We start from the raw sequence: 20,437 nt of genomic DNA, 5'->3' as shown, positions 1-20,437 counted from the left end.
ATCGAGGGAATGACAGGTTAGATGGCAGTGGCCAAGAACTACCAAGAACAGTACCATCAGGGTCATGGGCTATATACGTGTGCTTTTCATGTGACTATGTTAATTTTCTTGCTATTTTGAATATGGCGTGTTTACTCCTTGGCCCCGGAAAGATGCTGTTTCATTCGGCTGTATTCATTCATGTATGGTTGAGTGATAATTAAACTTGAAATTGATTTGATTTGATTTGGTTCTGGCCCCATATCCAAGTGGCACAAGCTCGAAACCAGCACAAAAAAAGCACAGCAAGTTTAAAAAAACCACACTGGAATAATATGCACCACATCAATCTGAGTTTGGCAAGTTAAAATCAACTCCAGAGACACTGAGAGCACAAAGTGTATTTTTGGTCTGGCAGTAGTTACACTCAAATGGAAACTAAGTGATTTTGCAATATGACCATGAATAGTAGTGAGTGAAATATTCAAAATTAAATCAAATGCAGTCTAAAAGCTTGAGGAAGAGCCAAACACATCATCAATACAAGAATCTTGGAACTTCCACATCATTTTTGGCTTATTTCCATAAATATAGTTACTGCAACAAATAATTAAGTTTTCATATACTGAATTCACTTTTATCTGCCAATTTTTTTTGACAAAGACCATAAGATACAGGATCAGAATTAGGCCATTTGGCCCATCGAGCCTGCTCCACCATTCAGTCATGGCTGATCCAATTTTCCTCTCAGCCCCAATCTTCTGCCTTCTCCCTGTATCCCTTCATGCCCTGACCAATCAGAAATCTATCAACCTTTGCCTATACATATATATATATATATATAGATATAGATAGATAGATAGATAAATAGATGGACAGACAGACAAACAGACTTAGCCTCCACAGTTGCTTGTGGCAAAGAATTCCACAGTTTTACCAATCACTGGGAAAAGAAATTCCTTCTCAGCTCCATTCTAAATGGATGCTGCTCTGTTCTGAGACTGAGTCCTCTGTTCTTAGACTTTCCCATCATAGGAAAGATCCCTCTCCATCCACTCTATCAAGTCCTTTCACCATTCCATAGGTTTCAATGAGGTCACCCCTCATTCTTCTGAATACAGGCCCAGCGCCATCAAACACACTTCATATGACAAGCCATTAAATCTTGGAATCATTTTTGTGAACCTCCTTTGAAGCCCCTCCAGTGGCAGCACATCCTTTCTAAGGGGCCCAAAACTGCTCACAATACTCCATGTGAGGCCTCACCATTGTTTTATAAAAACTTAACGTTACATCCTTGCTTTTATATTCTACTCCCCTTGAAATGAATGTTAACATCACATTTGCCTTTCTTACCACAGACTCAACCTGCAAATTAACCTTTAGGGAATCCTGCACAAGAAGTCCTAAGTCCTTTTGCACCTCAGTTTTTTTGTAGCCTCTAACTTGATGGTATGAACATTGTTTCCTTGAACTTCTGGTAATTTTCCCATCCCCCTTCTCTCTTCTCCTACTCCCCACTCTGGCCTCTTACCTCTTCTCCCTTAGATCCTCCTTCTTCCCTTTCTCCCATGGTCCACTCTCCTATCCTATCAGATTCCTTCTTCTTCAGCCCTTTACCCTTTTCTACCTATCACCTTCCAGCTTCTTACTTCATCTCCCCTCTCCTGGCTCCGCCTATCACCTTCTAGCTTGTCTTCCTTCCCCTTCCCTCACCTTCTTATTTTGGCATCTTCTTCCTTCCTTTCCAGTGCTGTTGAAAGATCTTGGCCTGAAATATTGACATTTCGATAGATGCTCAGTTCCTCCAGCTTTTTGTGTGCGTTCCTCTTGACAAAGTATTTGCTTTAATGGCAATTTTTCTTCTTCCAATTACTTTGATGTGCCGCAAAACCGAAGTCATGCTGTCCAACATTTTTAATGAGCTTTCACTGTTCATCACAAACATGAAAAAATCTGTAGATGCTGGTGGTCCTGATGAAGGGTCTTGATCCGAAATGTCGACTGTTTACTCCTTTCCATTGATGCTGTCTAGCCTGCTGAGTTCCTCCAGCGTTTTGTGAGCATTGCTGTCACTGTTCATCTTTGCCTCAGACCAAGACTGAACGGCCGACAGCAAATTATACCATGTTTCCTTTGCGTAAAATTAACCCAACGTTAACTGAATTTAAATACAGCACTTTTAATGTATTCAAGATCAATTCTACAGTCAAAAGCCCATGTGTTTTTATGCAGGACACCAGGTCACTCCATACTTTTAACAATGGTTGATAAAACATAGATGGTTAATGTGTTTGTCCAATCAGCTCCATCATGGTGTACAGTTACGACACAAGGTGGTCAAAATAAGCTATGTTTTGTTTATCAAGAACCCAACTGCCTCAAGACACCCCATATCAGCATGCACTATCACTAGAGGCTGGATAAACTTGGCTTGTTTTCTCAGAGCGCTGGAGGCTGAGGGTTGACCTGATGGAGGTTTACAAGATTATGTGAGGCACAGACAGAGTGGTCAGAGATTATTTATTTATCAACATCCTTCCGGCCCTTCAAACCACAATGCCCTGTAACGCCCGACTTAACTTTGGCCTAATAATGGAACCATTTACAATGACCAATTGACCTACCAACCGGTACGTCTTTGGACTGTGGGAGGAAACTGAAGCACCTGGAGGAGACCCACACAAGCACAGGGAGAACGTATAAACTCCCTACGGCCAGCTGTGGGTATCTGTTTCCCAGGGTTGAAATTTCCCAGGTATTGAAGGTGAGAGGGGCTGAGTTCAAAGGGGATGTGAGGGGTAAATTTTTTACTTGGAGAGTAGTGGATGCCTGGAATGCGCTGCCTGGTAGGGGGGCAGAGGCAAATCCATTAGAGGCTTTTAAGAAATGTTTAGGTAGGAACATGGATGTAAGGATGATAGAGGGATAAGGACATTGTGTAGGTACAAGGGATTAGATTTTGGGTGTACTTAATATAGCACAACATTGCCGGCCGAAGGGACTGTTCTGGTGCTGTACTCTTCTATGTTTTATATATAATGCTGTAACCCTCTGAGCAGTTGGTCACATGACGCAGTTCTTACAGAAATGATGGTCTTAAAGAAACAATTATTGTCTACAACCAATATTACATATACTACAAAGAAGCAAGCTTTAATACAACATAAAATACATTATTTACAACTAAGCCTAGTTTGGTCAAAGTCAGTGGAATTCAGTCTGAACTATGTACTAAGAGATCGTTACTGAGCCCTGTGTAAATCTTCTGCTATACGATGCATTTATAGAGGGGTACAATGAGGATATCGAAGGTCTGGACCGTAAACTTGAGTTGAACTTTTTCAAAACTGATCTTCGGAACAATATGTAGACCCAAGGATCGAGGATTTGGTTCCATGTGGCAATTCGGATGCAAATGACGAGGGTTTTTTTCAGTTGTTCGTTATCTGGCAAATCCACCAGGGTCTTTCTGAAGATAAGTATCTGTGGGAATCAAGAGACAGGAGGTATTATTTCAAACAGACACAGAATTAAGGGTACAATGATCAATCAGAAAGAGGTTGTTCAGCCCATCGTGTCTGGGCCAGTGGAATAAAGAGGCTAGTAAGCTTGGGAGTCAGGATTGCGATGAGCTCAGACAGCGGGCTGAGTCAAGTAGAGTTTGGCTCATTCTGTTCGCTTGGAAAGCGGGGAATCATTCCAGCATTGAATTGATGGGCTGAAGGGCCTCTTTCAGAGTTGTAGTATGTAAACCTAAAGACTGCATTTGCCACATGTACTGTAAATCGAAGCACAGAAACATACGGTGAAATACTTTGCTTTGGGCCAACTACCAACACAGTCAGAGATGTGCTGGGGGGCCAGCCCACAAGTGTCACATGCTCCTGGCGTCAACATAGCATGCCCACGACTTACTGACACTGACCCGTGTATCTTTGGAATGTGAAAGGAAACCAGGGTGCCCGGAGGAAACCCATATGGTTGCAGGGTGAATGTACAAACTCCTTATAGACAGAGGGAATCGAACCCCGAACTTATAGCTGCCACTCTAAGATACAATGCTAACCGCTACGCTACTGTGCAACCTTGCTTAGGTGTGATAGATTTTCTAGCCTTTATTTTTACACGCAACATGGAACAGAACAGCACAGCACAGAAAGAGGTCTCTCAGTCCACTGTATCCACCCCAAACACGGCGTTAAATTAAATTAAATCTCTTCTGTCTTCACTTGTTCCCTACCCCTCCATTCATGTGTCCATCTAACAGTCATGTGACCACATTCATTATCATGAGTCCATCTAACAGTCATGTGACCACATTCATTATCATGAGTCAGTCTAACAGTCATGTGACCACATTCATTATCATGAGTCAGTCTAACGGTCATGTGACCACATTCATTATCATGAGTCAGTCTAACAGTCATGTGACCACATTCATTATCATGAGTCAGTCTAACAGTCTCCTAGGTGCCATTATCGTACTGGCTTCCACCACAACCTGCAAGGCACCCACTACTGTCTGTATAAAATTACTTGCCCCACACATCGCCTTGACTAAGTCTAGGACCAGAGGGCACAGTCTCAAAATAGAAGGACGTCACTTTAGAACAGAGTGGAGGAGGAATTTCTTTAGCCAGACCAAGTCAATAGGTGTATTTAAAATGGAGGTTGATGGGTTCTTGGTTAGTTAGGGTGTCAAAGGTTATAGAGAGAAGGCAGGAGAATGGAGTTGAGAGGGATAATAAATCAGCTATGATTGAATAGCAGAACAGGCTTGATGGGCCAAATGGCCTAATTTTGCTCCTATATCTTATGTAAACATTTCCCCTTTCACCTTACAGTGCCTTGTAAATTCAGCACCCAACCCTTTGTTCACATAAGTATTATAATACAGTAGAGCCCAAAAAGCAGGGAAATTGGCAAGCATGAAAAACTAAAAATTCAAAAACTGAAAGATCAGCAGTACAAAAGTACTCATTCCCCCTGTACTTTGTTGAACCAGCTCTCTCAGCTATTACAGCAGTCGTCTTTTTGGATAAGTCTCTATCAGCTTTCCACAATGTGATGGAGCAAGATGTGCCCATTCCTCCTTGCAAAATTGCTGAAGCTTTGCCAGGTTAATTGGGGTGTGGCAGTGGAGAGCAAACGAAAGTCTTGCCAGAGATGTTTGATCGGGTTAAGGTCGGGACTCTGACTGGGCCACTTAAGGACATTAATTTTCTTAATTTGAAGCCACTCCATGGTTGCTCTGGCAGTGTGCTTTGGGTCGTTCTCCTGTTGAAAGATTAACTTTCTCCCCAGTACCTACTGTGAATGCCCATAAAAAAAACCATAAGGCCATAAGTTATCACCCCAGTTTAAGCTTTCTTGCAGAGGCTAGCAGGTTTTTATTCAGGATCTCTCAATATTTAGAGCATTCATCTTCCCAATAATCTTGACTAGATTTCCAGTCCCTGCTGCTGAAAAGTATCCCTACAGCATGATGCTGTCCCCACCATACTTTACGGTGGGGATGGTGTTACCTGACTGTTGCACAGTATTAGATTTACATCACATGTACCTCTTAGTGTTGAAGCCAAAAACTTCCACTTTAGTCTCAAATGACCACAATACCTTCTTCCACGTCTTTATCATATCTTCTAGGTGATGCTTTGCAAAGTCTTTATGGGCAAGGATATGCTGCTTTTTTGTTAAAGCCAGGGGTTCTTCCTTGTCACTTGTCCATAAATACCCTTTTTGTGAAAGGCTTTAGAAATTGTGGAGGCTTGAACTTCATCTCTGGTTGCAGCCAATGACTTCTGCAGCTCACTCAGAGTGACTATTGGCGTCACAGTAGCCTCTCTTACAAGTGCCATTCTTCTCTGGTGATTAAGTTCAGGTGGGTGGCCTGTTTGCCTTTAGGCTTCTGAACTTCCTTCCTGATGGTAGCAATGAGAAAAAGGCAGGACCTGGGTGATGAGGGTTCTTAATAATGGATGTCACCATTTTGAAGCATTGTTCCATGAGGACGTCCTGGATACTACGGAGACTAGTTCCCATGATGGAGATGACTAAGTTTATAACTCTCTGCAGCTTATTTCAATATCGTGCACTAGCCCGCCCCCCCCCCATACAAGATGAATTAAGAGTATTAAATCATTCTTAATAAAATCATATGAACTCTTGTCCTCACAGTCTATCTTGTTATGATCTTGCACATTATTGCTTTCCTGCACTGTACTTTCTCTGTAGCTGTTACTTTATGCTGCATGGTTATTGCTTTACCTTGTTCTACCTCAATGCACTGTGTGATGATCTGAACTTTCTGAATTCTACTGTCTTTTGCTTTATTGTTTGTGGATAACTATACATCCATTATTTCTTCAGACGAGGCTTCAGCTTAACATCTCGTTGGCAATTTCTCTTCCAAACAAATGAAAATAGTCTCACCAAAAATAAATAGTGCATTTATAAAAAGCAATTTAGGAGTGATTACAGACAACATTAATGGTCCAGCTTAGTCAGAGCTTCTGGTCACAGTTCTTCATTATCAGGGAAGATTATCAAGAGCTGTTTGAACCTTCCAAGTATACAGCTGAGAGAGCTGTGAACTGGGTTTGAAACCAATTCACAGTTGTTTTGTTATTTTGCAGAGTTTCAGCATTGGTTCTTTTTGCTTGAGGTCAACAACAACCAAAATTAGCACAAATTTTGATGAAAATTAGATATCGCCCAAGACTTCATCCGTTGTCTTGAACAGCGTGCATGACAAGCTTTTCACTGTATCTCAGTACATGTGATAATATTTAACAAATTCCAGTCATAGGTGAGCAACTCAACTGCTTCAGCTGGTTGGGCTGTTTGGGTTGTTGGAAGGTGTGTTATATACCCCATGGGTATTGTGACTGTCTTATGACCATGATGTAATTGAGTATCTGGTGAGCATGATGTAATGATCTTGTGATGGTGGGGTGATGTAATTTCCTGCCAGTGTGAGGTCACATGATATAATTTTCCCGCCAGTGGGAGGTCACGTGATGACCTGTTCTCAACGGGTATAAAACTGGAAAGCCTTGCTCTGACGCAGGAGTTTTTTGTGTTGAGACATCATTTGAGTCGTCAGTTACTCCGTTATGCCATGTATTCATCTCACGATGCAGTTTTGTTTTAAAGTGTTGTTTTACTTTCTATCTTAAGTCTCAAAGGCTATTGCCAGCAGTTTTGCCAAACACTGCCAGTTTTGGTTTTCTTCCTTTGCAATTCAGTTGGAGAGTGAAGCATTTAACGAAGCACGGAAACCTGAAGGATTGAGTAAAGTTGGTGTCGTCGGTGGTTTAATACAGGATCGACCTTATTGGATCTTCATTCAGGAAATAGTAACCTGCATCTGAGATAACCCCTGCTGTAAGAGCAGAAAGGGTTGGTGCAGTGTTATTCGTCAAGGAAGAGGTCAGTTCCTTTAAGCTGTTTTTATTTCCTTCATCGTGAGTCTTTCGGGCAAGGCATATTTCGGCTGGGATCAGCAGTAATATCACGTCGTCGAAGAATTTGTTACTTCAGGGAAGTCTCTCCTAATTGACTACATAAATCATTTGGACTTTCGCATTTACCACTTTCCCAAGAACTGTGTTCGCATTTATCGCTTTAAGAACTGTTCGAGTTACCGTATAGCAGTTAACTTCCTGTTAAGTTAGTCATTTGTTTACTTTTCATTCCTTTTTTTGTTGAGCAGAGTTTAATGAATAGTTTATTTGTTTATATAAAAAAAAACCTGTCTCAATTCTATATTCATTGTTGCCGGAGACGCACCATAACAGGTGAGATAAAGCACAGCAACGAGCCCTTCCCATCCAACGAGCCCACACTGCCCAATTACATCCATGCAACTACCAACCTACATGTCTTGGGAGTTTAGGAGGAAACCACAGTGCCCAGAGGAAACCATCATGGTCACTGGGAGAACATACCAACTCCTAACAATAATTCCTCCTCTATTGCCGGTTCTCAACCCGAGATGTTGACTTTCCATCAGCCTGCACAGATATGTCGAAACATCAAAACATACAGTGAAGTGTGTCATTGATGTCAAATTAAATAGACAAGTATTGTGCTGGGCAACTTGCCAGTACACTTCTGGCATCAACAAAGCAAGCCCACAACCTACAAACCCAATCCATTTGCCTATATATGTATAATGGTGTGAATTTCTGGGCTATTTTTTTTACTGTTCAGCCAAGCTGACAATATAATTGTGTGGCACTTCAATGGATGAAGTGGAAAAGGTGAGCAATTTCAAGTTTCTGGGTGTCAATATCAAAGTTCTGATACAGCTACAAAAAAGGTAAGATAGCAACTATACTTATTAGGAGTTTGAGGAGATTCGGTATGTCACCAAAGACGCTCGCAAATTTCTACAGATGTACCATGCAGAGCATACTAACTAGCTGCATCACTGGGGCGGTGGGAGGGGCAGTTAGTAATAGGATCAAAATAAGGTGCAGAGAGTTGTAAACTTAGTCAGCTCCATCATGGGCACTAGCCTCTGTAGTATCCAGGACATCTTGAGGCATTGATTGTGTGGATGGTCAGAGGCTTTTTCCCAGGGCTGAAATGGCTAGCACAAGAGGGCATAGTTTTAAGGTGCTGGGAAGTAGGTACAGAGGAGATGTCAGGGTTAAGTTTTTTTTACGCAGAGAGTGCTGAGTGCGTGGAATGGGCTGCTGGTGACAGTGGTGGAGGTGGATACAATAGGGTCTTTTAAGAGACTCCTGGATAGGTACATGGAGCTTAGGAAAATACAGTTGGCCCTCCTTATCTGCGAGTTCCGTATGCGCGAATTCAACCACCGCGAATCGAGAAAACCCGAAGTGCTCTTCCAGCACTCGTTCGAGCATTGTTCGCTACTTTGTTCTTGTGAAAAAGTGGCTCCTAAAAAACAATTAGGTGGTCAAAGCAACTCCTTAAAGGCTAAGAGGGAGCGTAAAGTGCTATCCCTCGCCGAGAAAGTAGAAATATTAGATCTTTTGAACAGTGGCATGTCGCATTCCGAAGTGGGCCGTGAGGTCGGTAAGAATGGATCGAGCATTCGCACAATAAAGCAGAAAGAAGCCGAAATTCGTGGAAGTGTTAGTGCTGCCCCTACAACAGCAAAAATGGTCTCTCCGGTTCGTGATAAAGTGCTTGCGAAGACTGAGAAAACATTAAGTGTGTGGCTAGAGGACATGTCACAGAAGCATATCCCTGTTGATGGCCAAATTATACGTGAAAAAGCTCTTAATCTCTATCAGCACTACTGTGATGGGGTTGATGAGAGTGAGAGAAAAGAGTTTAAGGCTAGTAAGGTATGGCTGGCTGGCTGGCTCTGAAAGGCACTACAGCCTCAGGAACATAAAAATCACCAGAGAATTGGCAGTGGCTAATGGTGAGGCTGCAGCAGCATTCCCAGAGGAGCTGCAATTCTGTAATTCTGAAGCCTCGACGTTCAGTGCTTGAAGATCCTCACCCTCAACCTCCACAGTTCCTGACTTTGGTATTATTGAGCCTCCTCCAAAGCGTCCTTATTCCCTAAACAAGACAGTGTAACAACTACTGTACAGGCATTACAAGTTTTACTCGTTGTTTGTTCATTGTTCACCTCACGTCTCATTTGTTCGCTGCGTGTCGCGAGCAAGAGGAACATGAACAGTTTTTTTTTCTTGTCAATATTCCGTAAACATTACAGTATAACAACTATTTACATAACATTTACATTGTATTAGGTATTATAAGTAATCTCGAGATGATTTAAAGTATATGAAAAGATGTGCATAGGTTATATGCAAATACTATGCCATTTTATATAAGGGACTTGAGCATCCGCATTTTTTGGTATCCACAGGAGGTCCCGGAACCAATCCCTCATGGATAAGGAAGGCTATGGGTAACCGTAGGTAATTTCTAAGGTAAGGCCATATTCAGCACAGCTTTGTGGGCCGAAGGGCCTGTATTGTGCAGTAGGTTTTCTATGTTCCTATCTTCAAGGAACAATGTCTCAAAAAGGCGTCATCCATCATTAAGGACCCCATTACCCAGGACATGCCCTCTTCTCACTGCTACCATCAGGAAAAGGAGGAGGTCTAGCAGCCTGAAGGCACACACCCAATGATTCAGGAATGATTCTTCCCCTCTGCCATCGGATTTTTGAATGGACATTGAACCCATAAACACTACCTCACTGTAAATTACAGTTCTTTTATTATGTATTGCATCGTACTGCGGCCGCAAAGTCAACAAATTTTGTGATATATGCCAGTGATATTAAACCTGATTCTGCTTAGCTGTTAGCTGATTCTGATAGTATCTGTAAGCTAACAGATACTTTCAGAATATACCACTAAAACCTTTTGTTTTTATCAGATATATAAAGAGTAAAACAGAAGCAAGAATAGATATTAGACCACTGGAAAATGACACTGCACTGTAGTAATGGGGGACAAAGAAATGGCAGACAAACTTAATAAGTATTTTGCATCAGTCTGCACTAAGGAAGATACTAGCACTATGCCAGAAATTCAAGAGTGTCAAGGGCAGTAGTTGCTACTACTAAGGAAAAGGTGCTTGGGAAGTTGAAAGGCCTGAAGGTAGATCTATCACCTGGACCAGATGGACTACACCCCAGGGTTCTAAAGAGATGGTTGAAGAGATTGCGGAGGCATTAGCAATGATCTTTCAAGAATCAATTAATTCTGGCATGGTTCTGGAGGATGAAAAATTGCAATGCCAATCCACTCTTTAAAAAGGGAGGGAGGCAAAAGGAAGGAAATTGTAGGCCAGTTAGCCTTACTTCAGTAGTTGGGAAGATGTTGGAGTCCATTATCAAGGATGTAGTTGCAGGGCATTTGAGGTGCATCATAATGTAGGCCAAATTCAACTTGGTTTCCTGAAGGGGAAATCTTGCCTGACCAATCTGTTGAATTCTTTGAGGAAATAACAGTCAGTACAGAGAAAGGAGTGTCAGTGGGTGTTTTTCACTTGGATTTTAGAAGGTCTTTGACAAAGTGCTGCCTGTGAGGCAGCTTATTAAGGGCCCAGGGTATTAAAGGAAATGTACTAAAATGGATGGAAGATCGGCTAATGGGCAGGAGTCGGAATAAAAGGGGCCTATTCTGGTAGGCTGCTGATGACTAGTGGTGTTCCACAGGGGCCTGTGTTGGGATCACTTCTTTCCACGTTACATGTCAATGATTTGGATAATGGAGTTGAGGACATCTTGGCCAGATTTGCAGATGATGCAAGGATAGGTGGAGTGGCAGGCAGTGTCGAGGATGCAGGGAAACCACAGGAGGGCTTGAACAGTCTGAGAGAATGGGGAAAGAAGAGGCAGGTGGGATATAGTGTAGGGAAGTGCAGGATCCTGCACTTTGGTAGGAGAAATAAAAGCTATTTCTTAAATGGGGAGAAAATGCAAAAATCAAAGTTGCAGAGGGTCTTTGGAATCCTTGTGCTGGATTCGGTAAAGGTTAACTTACAAGTTTTGTCAGCGGCAAGGAAGGCAGATGCAATTTTATCATTCATAAGTAAGTAAGTAGGGGCCGTGTACAATCCTGATTTGATGGAGACAGACGTGTGAAGCACGGAGGAACATCTGGTGAAACTTTTGAAATGCCTGTTCCGCTGCCGCTGCTACTGTGTGATCGGAAAAATTTCCGGAGAGGAAGGCCCCGAATCCTTGGCTTTGCCTGTCGCTTGGCGGCCGGGGCCGGGGTCGAAGCGCTCAGCAGAGATGGTGCTCGGTGTCGGAGGGCTGGTTGGAGGCTCGAAGTTTTCGGACGGACTTGGAGTTGGCTGTGGTCGGAGCTCCCAAAGCGCTGGAGGTTCATGGCAGGAAGAGTTTTTCTTCCTTCTACCGTCTGCGTGAGATGATGGGCTGTCGGGACTTTGAGACTTTCTTTTAAACCATGCCATGGACTGCTCTTTATCAGATTACGCTTTGCACTGTTGAAACTATGTGTTATAATTATATGGTCTTTGTCAGTTAGTCTTTTATCAATTATGGTTTTGTCTGCACCATTGAAACTATATGTTAACTATAACTATATGTAATCTATGTGGTTTTGTGTAGGTCTTGTAGCTTTAGGTTTGTCTGATGGGTTTGTAGTTCCTTTCCGGGGAACGTGCTAAGATGGTAGCGCGACATCGATACGCAGCGGCCTGTCCGGACTCTGGATTGGGGATTACCAGATGTTACGTGGTTTTTCTTGTGTGGTCTGTTTTGTGCTTTTTCATGATATCATTCCGGAGAACGTTGTCTCATTTTTTAACTGCATTGTATTTGTGGTTTATAAATGACAATAAACTGAATCTGAAGAGGTCTATAACATAAGAGCTGGATGTGATGCTGAAACCTTAAAAGGCATTTGTCAGCCCACACTTGGAATACTGTGCACAGTTCTGGCACCTTATCTAAGAAAAGATGCGCTGGAATTGGAGGGGGTCCAGAGGAGGTTCATGAGAATGATTTTGGAATGAAAGGATTAACGTATGAGGAGCATTTGATGGTTTGGGGGCTATACTTGCTGTAGTTTAGAAATATGAGAGAAGAATCTCATTGAAGCCCATCAAATATTGAAAGGTCTTCACAGAGTGGACGTAGAGAGGATCAGTGAGTGAGTTTAGGATCGGGGCACAACCTTAGAATAGAGGGATGTCCATTTAGAACAGAGATGAGGAGGAATTTCTTCAGCCAGAGGGTGTGAATCTGTGGAACTCATTGCCACAGATGGCTGCAGACACCAGGACTATTTAGAACAGAGGTTGATAGGTTCTTCATTAGACAGGGCTTTAAAGGTTAGGGGAAGAATAGGGTTAAGAGTAATAGTAACGCAGCCATGATGGAATTGCAGAGCAGACTTTTTTGGCAAAGGGGCCAAATTCTGCTTCTATGTCTTATGGCGTTAAACTCCTGAGGGAGTAACTCTTATAGTGCAGGGGAAACTGAAGCTGGTTTATACGCACCAGGATGTGATAATGGCCAATACTTTTTTTTCAAAGCCAGAGCGATAAAGAGATTAGCTGTATTTGTCACATGTAATTCAAAACATCAGTGACATGCGTTGTTTGTGACAGATCAAATCAGTGAGGATTGTGCTGGTCACTGTTTCTGGCACCAAATAGCATGTGCACAATTCAATAATCCTAACCATGTATCTGTATGGACTGTGGGAGGAAACTGAAGCACTGAGGGGAAACCCACATGGTCAAGGGGAGACATACAAACTCCTGACAGAGACAGGCGGGAATCGAACCCACAGCTCACGCAGTAAAGTGTTGCGCTAACTGTGCTGCTACCTTGTTGACAAGTATTCTTCCTTTAACGTTTGCAGCATTAAAGGTTGCAAATTTAGACAATCTTAAATGAAACAGAAAATACTGGAAGCACCCAATATGTCAGGCAGTATCTGATTTACATTTCAGGGAGAGACAGAAGTGATGAGTACTGAAGGATTCTATTCAGCCAAACACACCAGTAATTCTTACCTTGTCCTGCATCCCATCAAGCACCAACATCCCCCTTTCCACAGCCTCTTTGCTTCTAGTCGACAAACACGGGAAGCAACACAACAACGCTTTGGAGCGCCAGGTTCAATTCTGCCACATAAAGAGTTTGTATGTTCTCTCTGTGACCACCTGGGTTTCTCCCTGATGCTCTCGTTTCCTCCCAAATTCCAAAATCATATGGGTCAGCAGGTAAATTGGCTGCACAGGTGTAACTGGCTCTTCGAGCTGGAAGGGACTGTTACCATGCCTTGAATCTCTAAAAAAAACCTCCAAGAATATTTACTGATTAGAGTATCGTGTTCAGTTCTGCTTGCCTCATTATAGGAAGGATGTGGAGGTTTTAGGGAGGGCGCAGAGGAAACTAACCAAGCTACTGCCTGGATTAGAGAACATGTTTTACTCGGATAGGCTGAGTGAGCTTTTCTCTTTGGAGTGAAGGAAGATGAGAGGTGACTTGATCAAGGTGTATAAGATGATAAGAGGCAAAGATAGAGCGGACAGCCAGGGGCAGGGCTTCAGATCTCTGGATCATAGGGATTTCTTTTAGGGCAGGAGTGACCTGTTCAAAAAGGACGGGTTGCACTTGAATCCCAGGGGGACCAATATCCTGGTGGGGAGGTTTGCTAAGGCTACTGGGGAGAGTTTAAACTAAAATTGTTGGGGGGTGGGAACCAAACTGAAGAGACTGGGGAAGAGGCAGTTGGCTCACAAACAGAGAAAGCCTGGAGACAGTGTGAGAGGGAGGATAGGTAGGTGATAGAGAAGGGACGTGCTCAGACCGACGGTTTGAGATATGTCTATTTTAATGCGAGGAGTATTGTGAACAAAACGGATTAGCTTAGAGCGTGGATCAGAACTTGGAGCTATGATGTGGTGGCCATTACAGAGACTTGGATGGTTCAGGGACAGGAATGGTTACTTCAAGTGCTGGGTTTCAGATGTTTCAGAAAGGCATACAAGAGACATTTAGATAGGTACACGGAGCTTAGTAAAATAGAGGGCTATATGCAAGCCTAGTAATTTCTAAGGTAGGGACATGTTTGGCAAAAGAGGTGAGGGCGTGGCACTGTTGATCGCAGATAGTGTCACAGCTGCAGAAAAGGTGGAGGTCATGGAGGGATTGTCTATGGAGTCTCTGTGGGTGGTGGTTTGGAACAGCAAGGGGTCAAAAACTTTAGTGGGTGTTTTTTTTATAGGCCGCCCAATAGTAACAGGGATATCAAGGAACAGATAGGGAAACAAATCCTGGAAAGGTGTAATAATAATAGAGTTGTCGTAATGGGAGATATTAATTTTCCAAATATCGATTGGCTTCTCCCTAGAACAAGGGCTTTAGATAAGTCTACAAGAGGAGAGACTGTACTTGATTTAATTTCGGGAAATGAACCTGTTCACGTGTCAGTTCTCTCAGTGGGAGAGCATTTTGGAGATAGTGATCATTATTCTATTTCCTTTACAATAACATTGGAAAGAGATATGAACAGACAAGTTAGAAAAGTGTTTAATTGGAGTAAGGGGAATTATGAGGCTATCAGGCAGGAAATTGGAAGTTTAAATTGGGAACAGATGTTCTGAGGGAAAAGTATGGAAGAAATGTGGCAAATGTTTGGGGGATATTTATGTGGAGTTCTGCATAGGTATGTTCCAATGAGACAGGGAAGTTATCGTAAGGTACAGGAACCGTGGTGTACAAAGGCTGTAATAAATCTAGTCAAGACGAAAAGCTTACACAAGGTTCAGAGAGCTAGGTAACGTTAGAGAGCTAAAAGATTATAAGGCTAACAGGAAGGAGCTCAAGAAGGAAATTGGGAGAGCCAGAAGGGGCTATGAGGAGGCCTTGGTGGGTAAGATTAAGGAGAACCCCAAGGCATTCTACAAGTATGTGAAGAGCAAGAGGATAAGATGTGAAAGAATAGGACCTATCAAGTGAGACAGTGGGAAAGTGTGTATAGAACCGGAGGAAATAGCAGAGGTACTAAATGGATACTTTACTTCAGTATTCACTATGGAAAAGGATCTTGGTGATTGTAGTGCACACGAGTTAATCTGCAGATGCTGGAAATAAATAAAAACACAAAATGCTGGCAGAACTCAGCAGGCCAGACAGCATCTATGGGAGGAGGTAGTGACGATGTTTCGGGCCGAAACCCTTCATCAGGGTTGATGAATCCTCCTGATGAAGGGTTTCGGCCTGAAACGTCGTCACTACCTGCTCCCATAGATGCTGTCTGGCCTGCTGAGTTCTGCCAGCATTTTGTGTTTTTATTTGGTGATTGTAATGATGACTTGCAGCAGACTGAAAAGCTTGAGCATGTAGATATTGAGAATGAGGATGTGCTGGAGTTTTTGCAAAGCATCAAGTTGGATAAGTTGCCAGAACCAGATAAGATGTACCCTAGGCTACAGTGGGACGTGAGGAAGGAGATTGCTGAGCCTCTGGCGATGATCTTTGCATCATCAGTGGGGACGGGAGAGGTTCCGGAGGGTTGGAGGGTTGTGGATATTGTTCCCTTATTCAAGAAAGGGAGTAGGGAGAGCCCAGGAAATTATAGACCAGTGAGTCTTACCTCCGTGGTTGGTAAGTTGATGGAAAAGATCCTGAAAGGCAGGATTTATGAACTTTTGGAGAGGTGTAATAAGATTAAGAATAGTCAGCATGGCTTTGTAAAGGGCAAGTCGTGCCTTACGAGCCTGATTGAATTACTTGAGGATGTGACTAAACACAGTGATGAAGGAAGAGTAGTAGATGTAGTGCATATGGATTTCAGCAAGGTATTTGATAAGGTACCCCATGCAAGACTTATTGAGAAAGTAAGGAGACATGGGATCCAAGGGGACATTGCTTTGGGGATCCAGAACTGACTTGCCCACAGAAGTCAAAGAGTGGTTGTAGACGGGTCATATTCTGCACGGAGGTCGGTCACCAGTGGTGTGCCTCAGGGATCTGTTCTGGGACCCTTACTCTTCGTGATTATTATAAGTGACCTGGATGAGAAAGTGGAGGGATGGGTTAGTAAGTTTGCTGATGACACAAAGGTTGGAGGTGTTGTGACAGTGGAGGGCTGTCAGAGGTTACAGTGGGACATTGATAGGATGCAAAACTGGGCTGAGAAGTGGCAGATGGAGTTTAACCCAGATAAGTGTGAAATGGTTCATTTTGGTAGGTCAACATGATGGCAGAATGTAGTATTAATGTTAAGACTCTTGGCAGTGTGGAGGATCAGAGGGCTCTTGGGGTCCGAGTCCATAGGATGCTCAAAGCAGCTACGCAGGTTGACTCTGTGGTTAAGAAGGTATATGGTGTATTGGCCTTCATCAATCGTGGAATTGAATTTAGGAGCCGAGAGGTAATGTTGCAGCTATGTAGGACCCTGGTCAGACCCCACTTGGAGTACTGTGCTCAGTTCTGGTTGCCTCACTACAGGAAGGATGTGGAAACCATAGAAAGGGTGCAGAGGAGATTTACAAGGATGTTGCCTGGATTGGGGAGTATGTCTATTAAAACAGGTTGAGTGAACTTGGCCTTTTCTCCTTGGAGCCACGGAGGTGACCTGACAGAGGTGTATAAGATGATGACAGGCATTGATCGTGTGGATAGTCAGAGGCTTTTTCCAATGGTTGCCACAAGAGGACACAGTTTTAAGGTGCTGGGGAGTAGGTACAGAGGAGATGTCAGGGTAAGTTTTTTGACACAGAGAGTGCGTAGAATAGGCTGCCGGTAACGGTGGTGGAGGCGGATACGATAGGGTCGTTTAAGAGACTTTTGGATAGGTACATGGAGCTTAGAAAAGTGGAAGGCTATGGGTAAGCCTAGTAATTTCAAAGGTAGGGACATGTTTGGCACAACATTCTGGGTGAAGGGCCTGTATTGTACAATAGGCTTTCTATGTTTCTAAATAATTACCTTTTTCCCCAGAGTGGAAATGACTAATCCTCTTAAGGGGTTTGGAAAAAAGTGTATGGGGACATCAGAGGTAATTTTGTTTTTATACAGAGAGTGGTGGGTGGTGGTAGAGGTGGCTACATTACAGACATTTAAGAGATTCATAGCCACATGGGTGAAAGAAAAATGGAGGGTTATGTGGGAGGGAATGGTTAGGTTGATCTTCAACACAAGATTTTGTGGGATGAAAGGCCTGTACTGTTCCATGTTTTATATTCTAAGTTCAATGGAATCTGCATTGGATAGTTCAAATAAGGCTTTATAAGGCATTGGTCAGATCGCAGTTAGGATACTGTGAGCACTTTTGGGCCCCTTGTCTAAGAAAGGATGTGCTGGCATTGGAGAGGATCCAGAAGAGGTTCACAGGAGTGATTTCAGGAATGAAAGGGTTACATCTGTTGAGCACTGGGTGGCTCCGGGCCTGTACTTGCTGGGGTTTAGAAGAATGACAGGGAATCTCATTGAGACCTATCGAATATCGAAAGGCCTAGATATTGTAGACGTGGGCGGTTGTTTTCTATAGTCAGGGAGTCTAGGACGAGAGGGCACAGCCTCAGAATGACAACCCTTTAGACAAAGATGAAGAGGAATTGTTAACGTGAAACACTGTAGGCCCAATTCACTGATTCATTGGCGGGCGGCAAGGGCGGCTGTCGGTGGAGCTGCATGTCCTTGGTTGTAGTGAGGACTGGGCCTGAAGCCGTGTTTGCAGCTGCCCAGGAGAGAGGCACCGGAGTCGGTGCGCTCCACCAGAGCGCTGGGGGCGGTGCTGCGCAGCGTCCAAGCTGGAGTAACCCCGCTGGAGTAACCTGCACACCCCCACCCGTCTGCATTCGCTCAGCAGAAGACAAGCTGCACTGTGTTCGACTGCAGATGTCTGTGATATTCATGGACTCAGGGTCTGGGACTGTTTTTTTGTGAGTGATTGTATTTTAATGATACCTTATATGTGCTTGCTATCTTGTACATGTTTGTGCATTGTGCTGTGTACGATGATTGGTACTGAGCGCTCACTTTGGCCCCAGAAAAACTCTCTTATGTTTGGCTGAATTCATGGGCATTAAACTTGAACTTGAACAGATGGCTGCGAAGGCCAAGTTATTGGCTATATTTAAAATGGAGGTTGATAGGTCCTTGATTAGTAAGGGTGTGAAAGGTTATAGGGAGAGGGCAGGAGAATGGGGTTGAGAGGGATAATAATTAGCCATAATGGAATAGCGGAGCAGACTCGATAGGCCCAATGGCCTATTTCTGTTCCAGTTTCTTATGGTCATAATGTATCCAGTAATTAATGGTTTTACAACAGACCTAATTAATTAATACGTACCAGTAATGGAGCCCAGCACACTGTGGCAATTATCATTATACCCAAGAGCTGGACCATCATTTCTACTTCGTGATCTCTGCTCCTTTCGACGCTCAGCCTCTTGAAGCAGACTTTGAGGAGTGTAACCACGCTGATTGTATTCAGGAAAACAGACAGTGCGAGAGATAACAATCCCACACTGGAAAACACCATTGAAAATGCAGCATCACTGGTGCTGTTTATCATGTTGAAGAAACACCAGGAATTGGGCCACTGACGTGTGTAATGTCCAAAGCCACAGATAGGGAAGAACCCAATGCAGAACGCAAACAGCCAAACGAGGAAGACGGTGTACCAAGCACGACGTTTTGAGGCATTGGTAGAGCGCAGGAACGGCTTGTTGATTCCTAGGAAACGCTCCACAGCCATGGTGGCTCCCAGCAGCAGAGGAGTGAGTCCAAAAAACACCATGGAAAATCCCAGAAATCTGCAGAGGTGGTTGTCAGGGTCAACTTTCTCCCAGCTGAATTTAGTGTGATGGTACGTCACGACGATCAGTGCTGTCGTACCAAGCCCTAAGAAGTCTGTTAAAACCAGGCCGCAGAGGAAAATCAAGAAGGAGGAACGAGACCTACTCCGAGCCTTTCTGTAAGCGCTGACTAGCACTGCCAACGCAATCAGATTAGACAGGACTCCAGCAGCTGCAAATACCGTTGAAAACCAAGGGGACGCATGTGTACTGCAACTGGAGCTGATGTTTCGGTCCTGCGTGGTGGAGTTACACGTGTAGGATTTCACTGAGGCCTCACTCATGTTTCCGAGTTGTCTTCAGTTCCTACCGTTTATGTTCAGTATCCCTGCAAGAGATCAGAGTAAATTTAGCGTGCATCAGTATTGGTGTTTGAACTGCAATAACAAAGAAAATAAGAATTAAAACCCAAAGACTGAATAAGAAACACTAATTACTTTTGTCCATTTGTAGGCTCTGCCAATATACGATGGGAAAGGGATGGGCATATTTGGCTGAAATAGCAGATGGAATTTAATGCAGACAAGTGCCATGTTTTGTACTTCAGTAGGACCAACCAGGGTAGGTCTTACACAGTGAACGGCAGGGAACTGTGGAGTGCAGTGGAACAAAGGGATCTGGAAATACAGGTTCATAATTCATTGAAAATGGTGGCACAGGTAGAAAGGATCGTAAAGAAAGCTTTTGGCACAATGGTCTTCATAAGTCAATGTACTGAGTACAGCAGATGGAATGTTACGTTGAAGTTGTATAAGACTTTGGTGAGGAGTATTGTGTGCGGTTTTGGTTATCTATCTACAGGAAAGATGATCAATAATATTGAAAGTGCGCAGAGAAAAGTTACAAGGATGTTGCCACGACTTGAGGACATGAGTTACATGGTAAAGTTGAATAGGTTAGGACTTTCTTCCTTAGAATGTAGAAGACTGAGAGGGGATTTGATAGAGGCATACAAAATTATGAGGGGTATAGATAGTGTAAATGCAAGCAGGCTTTTTCTGTTGAGGATGGGTGAGACTAGAACGCGTGAAGGGTGAAAGGTAAGAAGTTTAAGGGGAACATGAGCGGAAACTTCACTCAGAGGGTCATGAGAGTGTGGAACGAGCTACCACTGTAAGTGGTGCATGCAAGCTCGATTTCAAAGTTTAAGAGAAGTTTG

The 20,437-nt window shown here is 43.4% G+C and overlaps 1 protein-coding gene across 2 annotated transcripts in view; it reads right to left on the bottom strand.

Annotated features, from left to right (window-relative positions):
• Positions 1-377: 377 nt before the first annotated feature.
• The window catches only part of tbxa2r (thromboxane A2 receptor), a 43,861-nt gene continuing 23,801 nt past the window's right edge, over positions 378-20,437 (bottom strand). For both annotated transcript variants that reach the window (XM_059991069.1, XM_059991068.1), the window contains exons 2-3: positions 18,771-19,606; positions 378-3,465 (exon numbers count right to left, since the gene is read on the bottom strand). In XM_059991069.1, coding sequence (XP_059847052.1) covers positions 3,214-3,465; positions 18,771-19,562 — 1,044 coding nt within the window. In that variant the 5' untranslated portion in view covers positions 19,563-19,606 and the 3' untranslated portion in view covers positions 378-3,213. The remainder of the gene's footprint in view (positions 3,466-18,770; positions 19,607-20,437) is intronic.

This window comes from Hypanus sabinus, chromosome 16, assembly GCF_030144855.1.
Source record: "Hypanus sabinus isolate sHypSab1 chromosome 16, sHypSab1.hap1, whole genome shotgun sequence".
NCBI classification, from domain to species: domain Eukaryota; kingdom Metazoa; phylum Chordata; class Chondrichthyes; order Myliobatiformes; family Dasyatidae; genus Hypanus; species Hypanus sabinus.
Note: the sequence above shows the minus strand (reverse complement) of the source record. Positions and strands in the feature narration are given on the sequence as shown.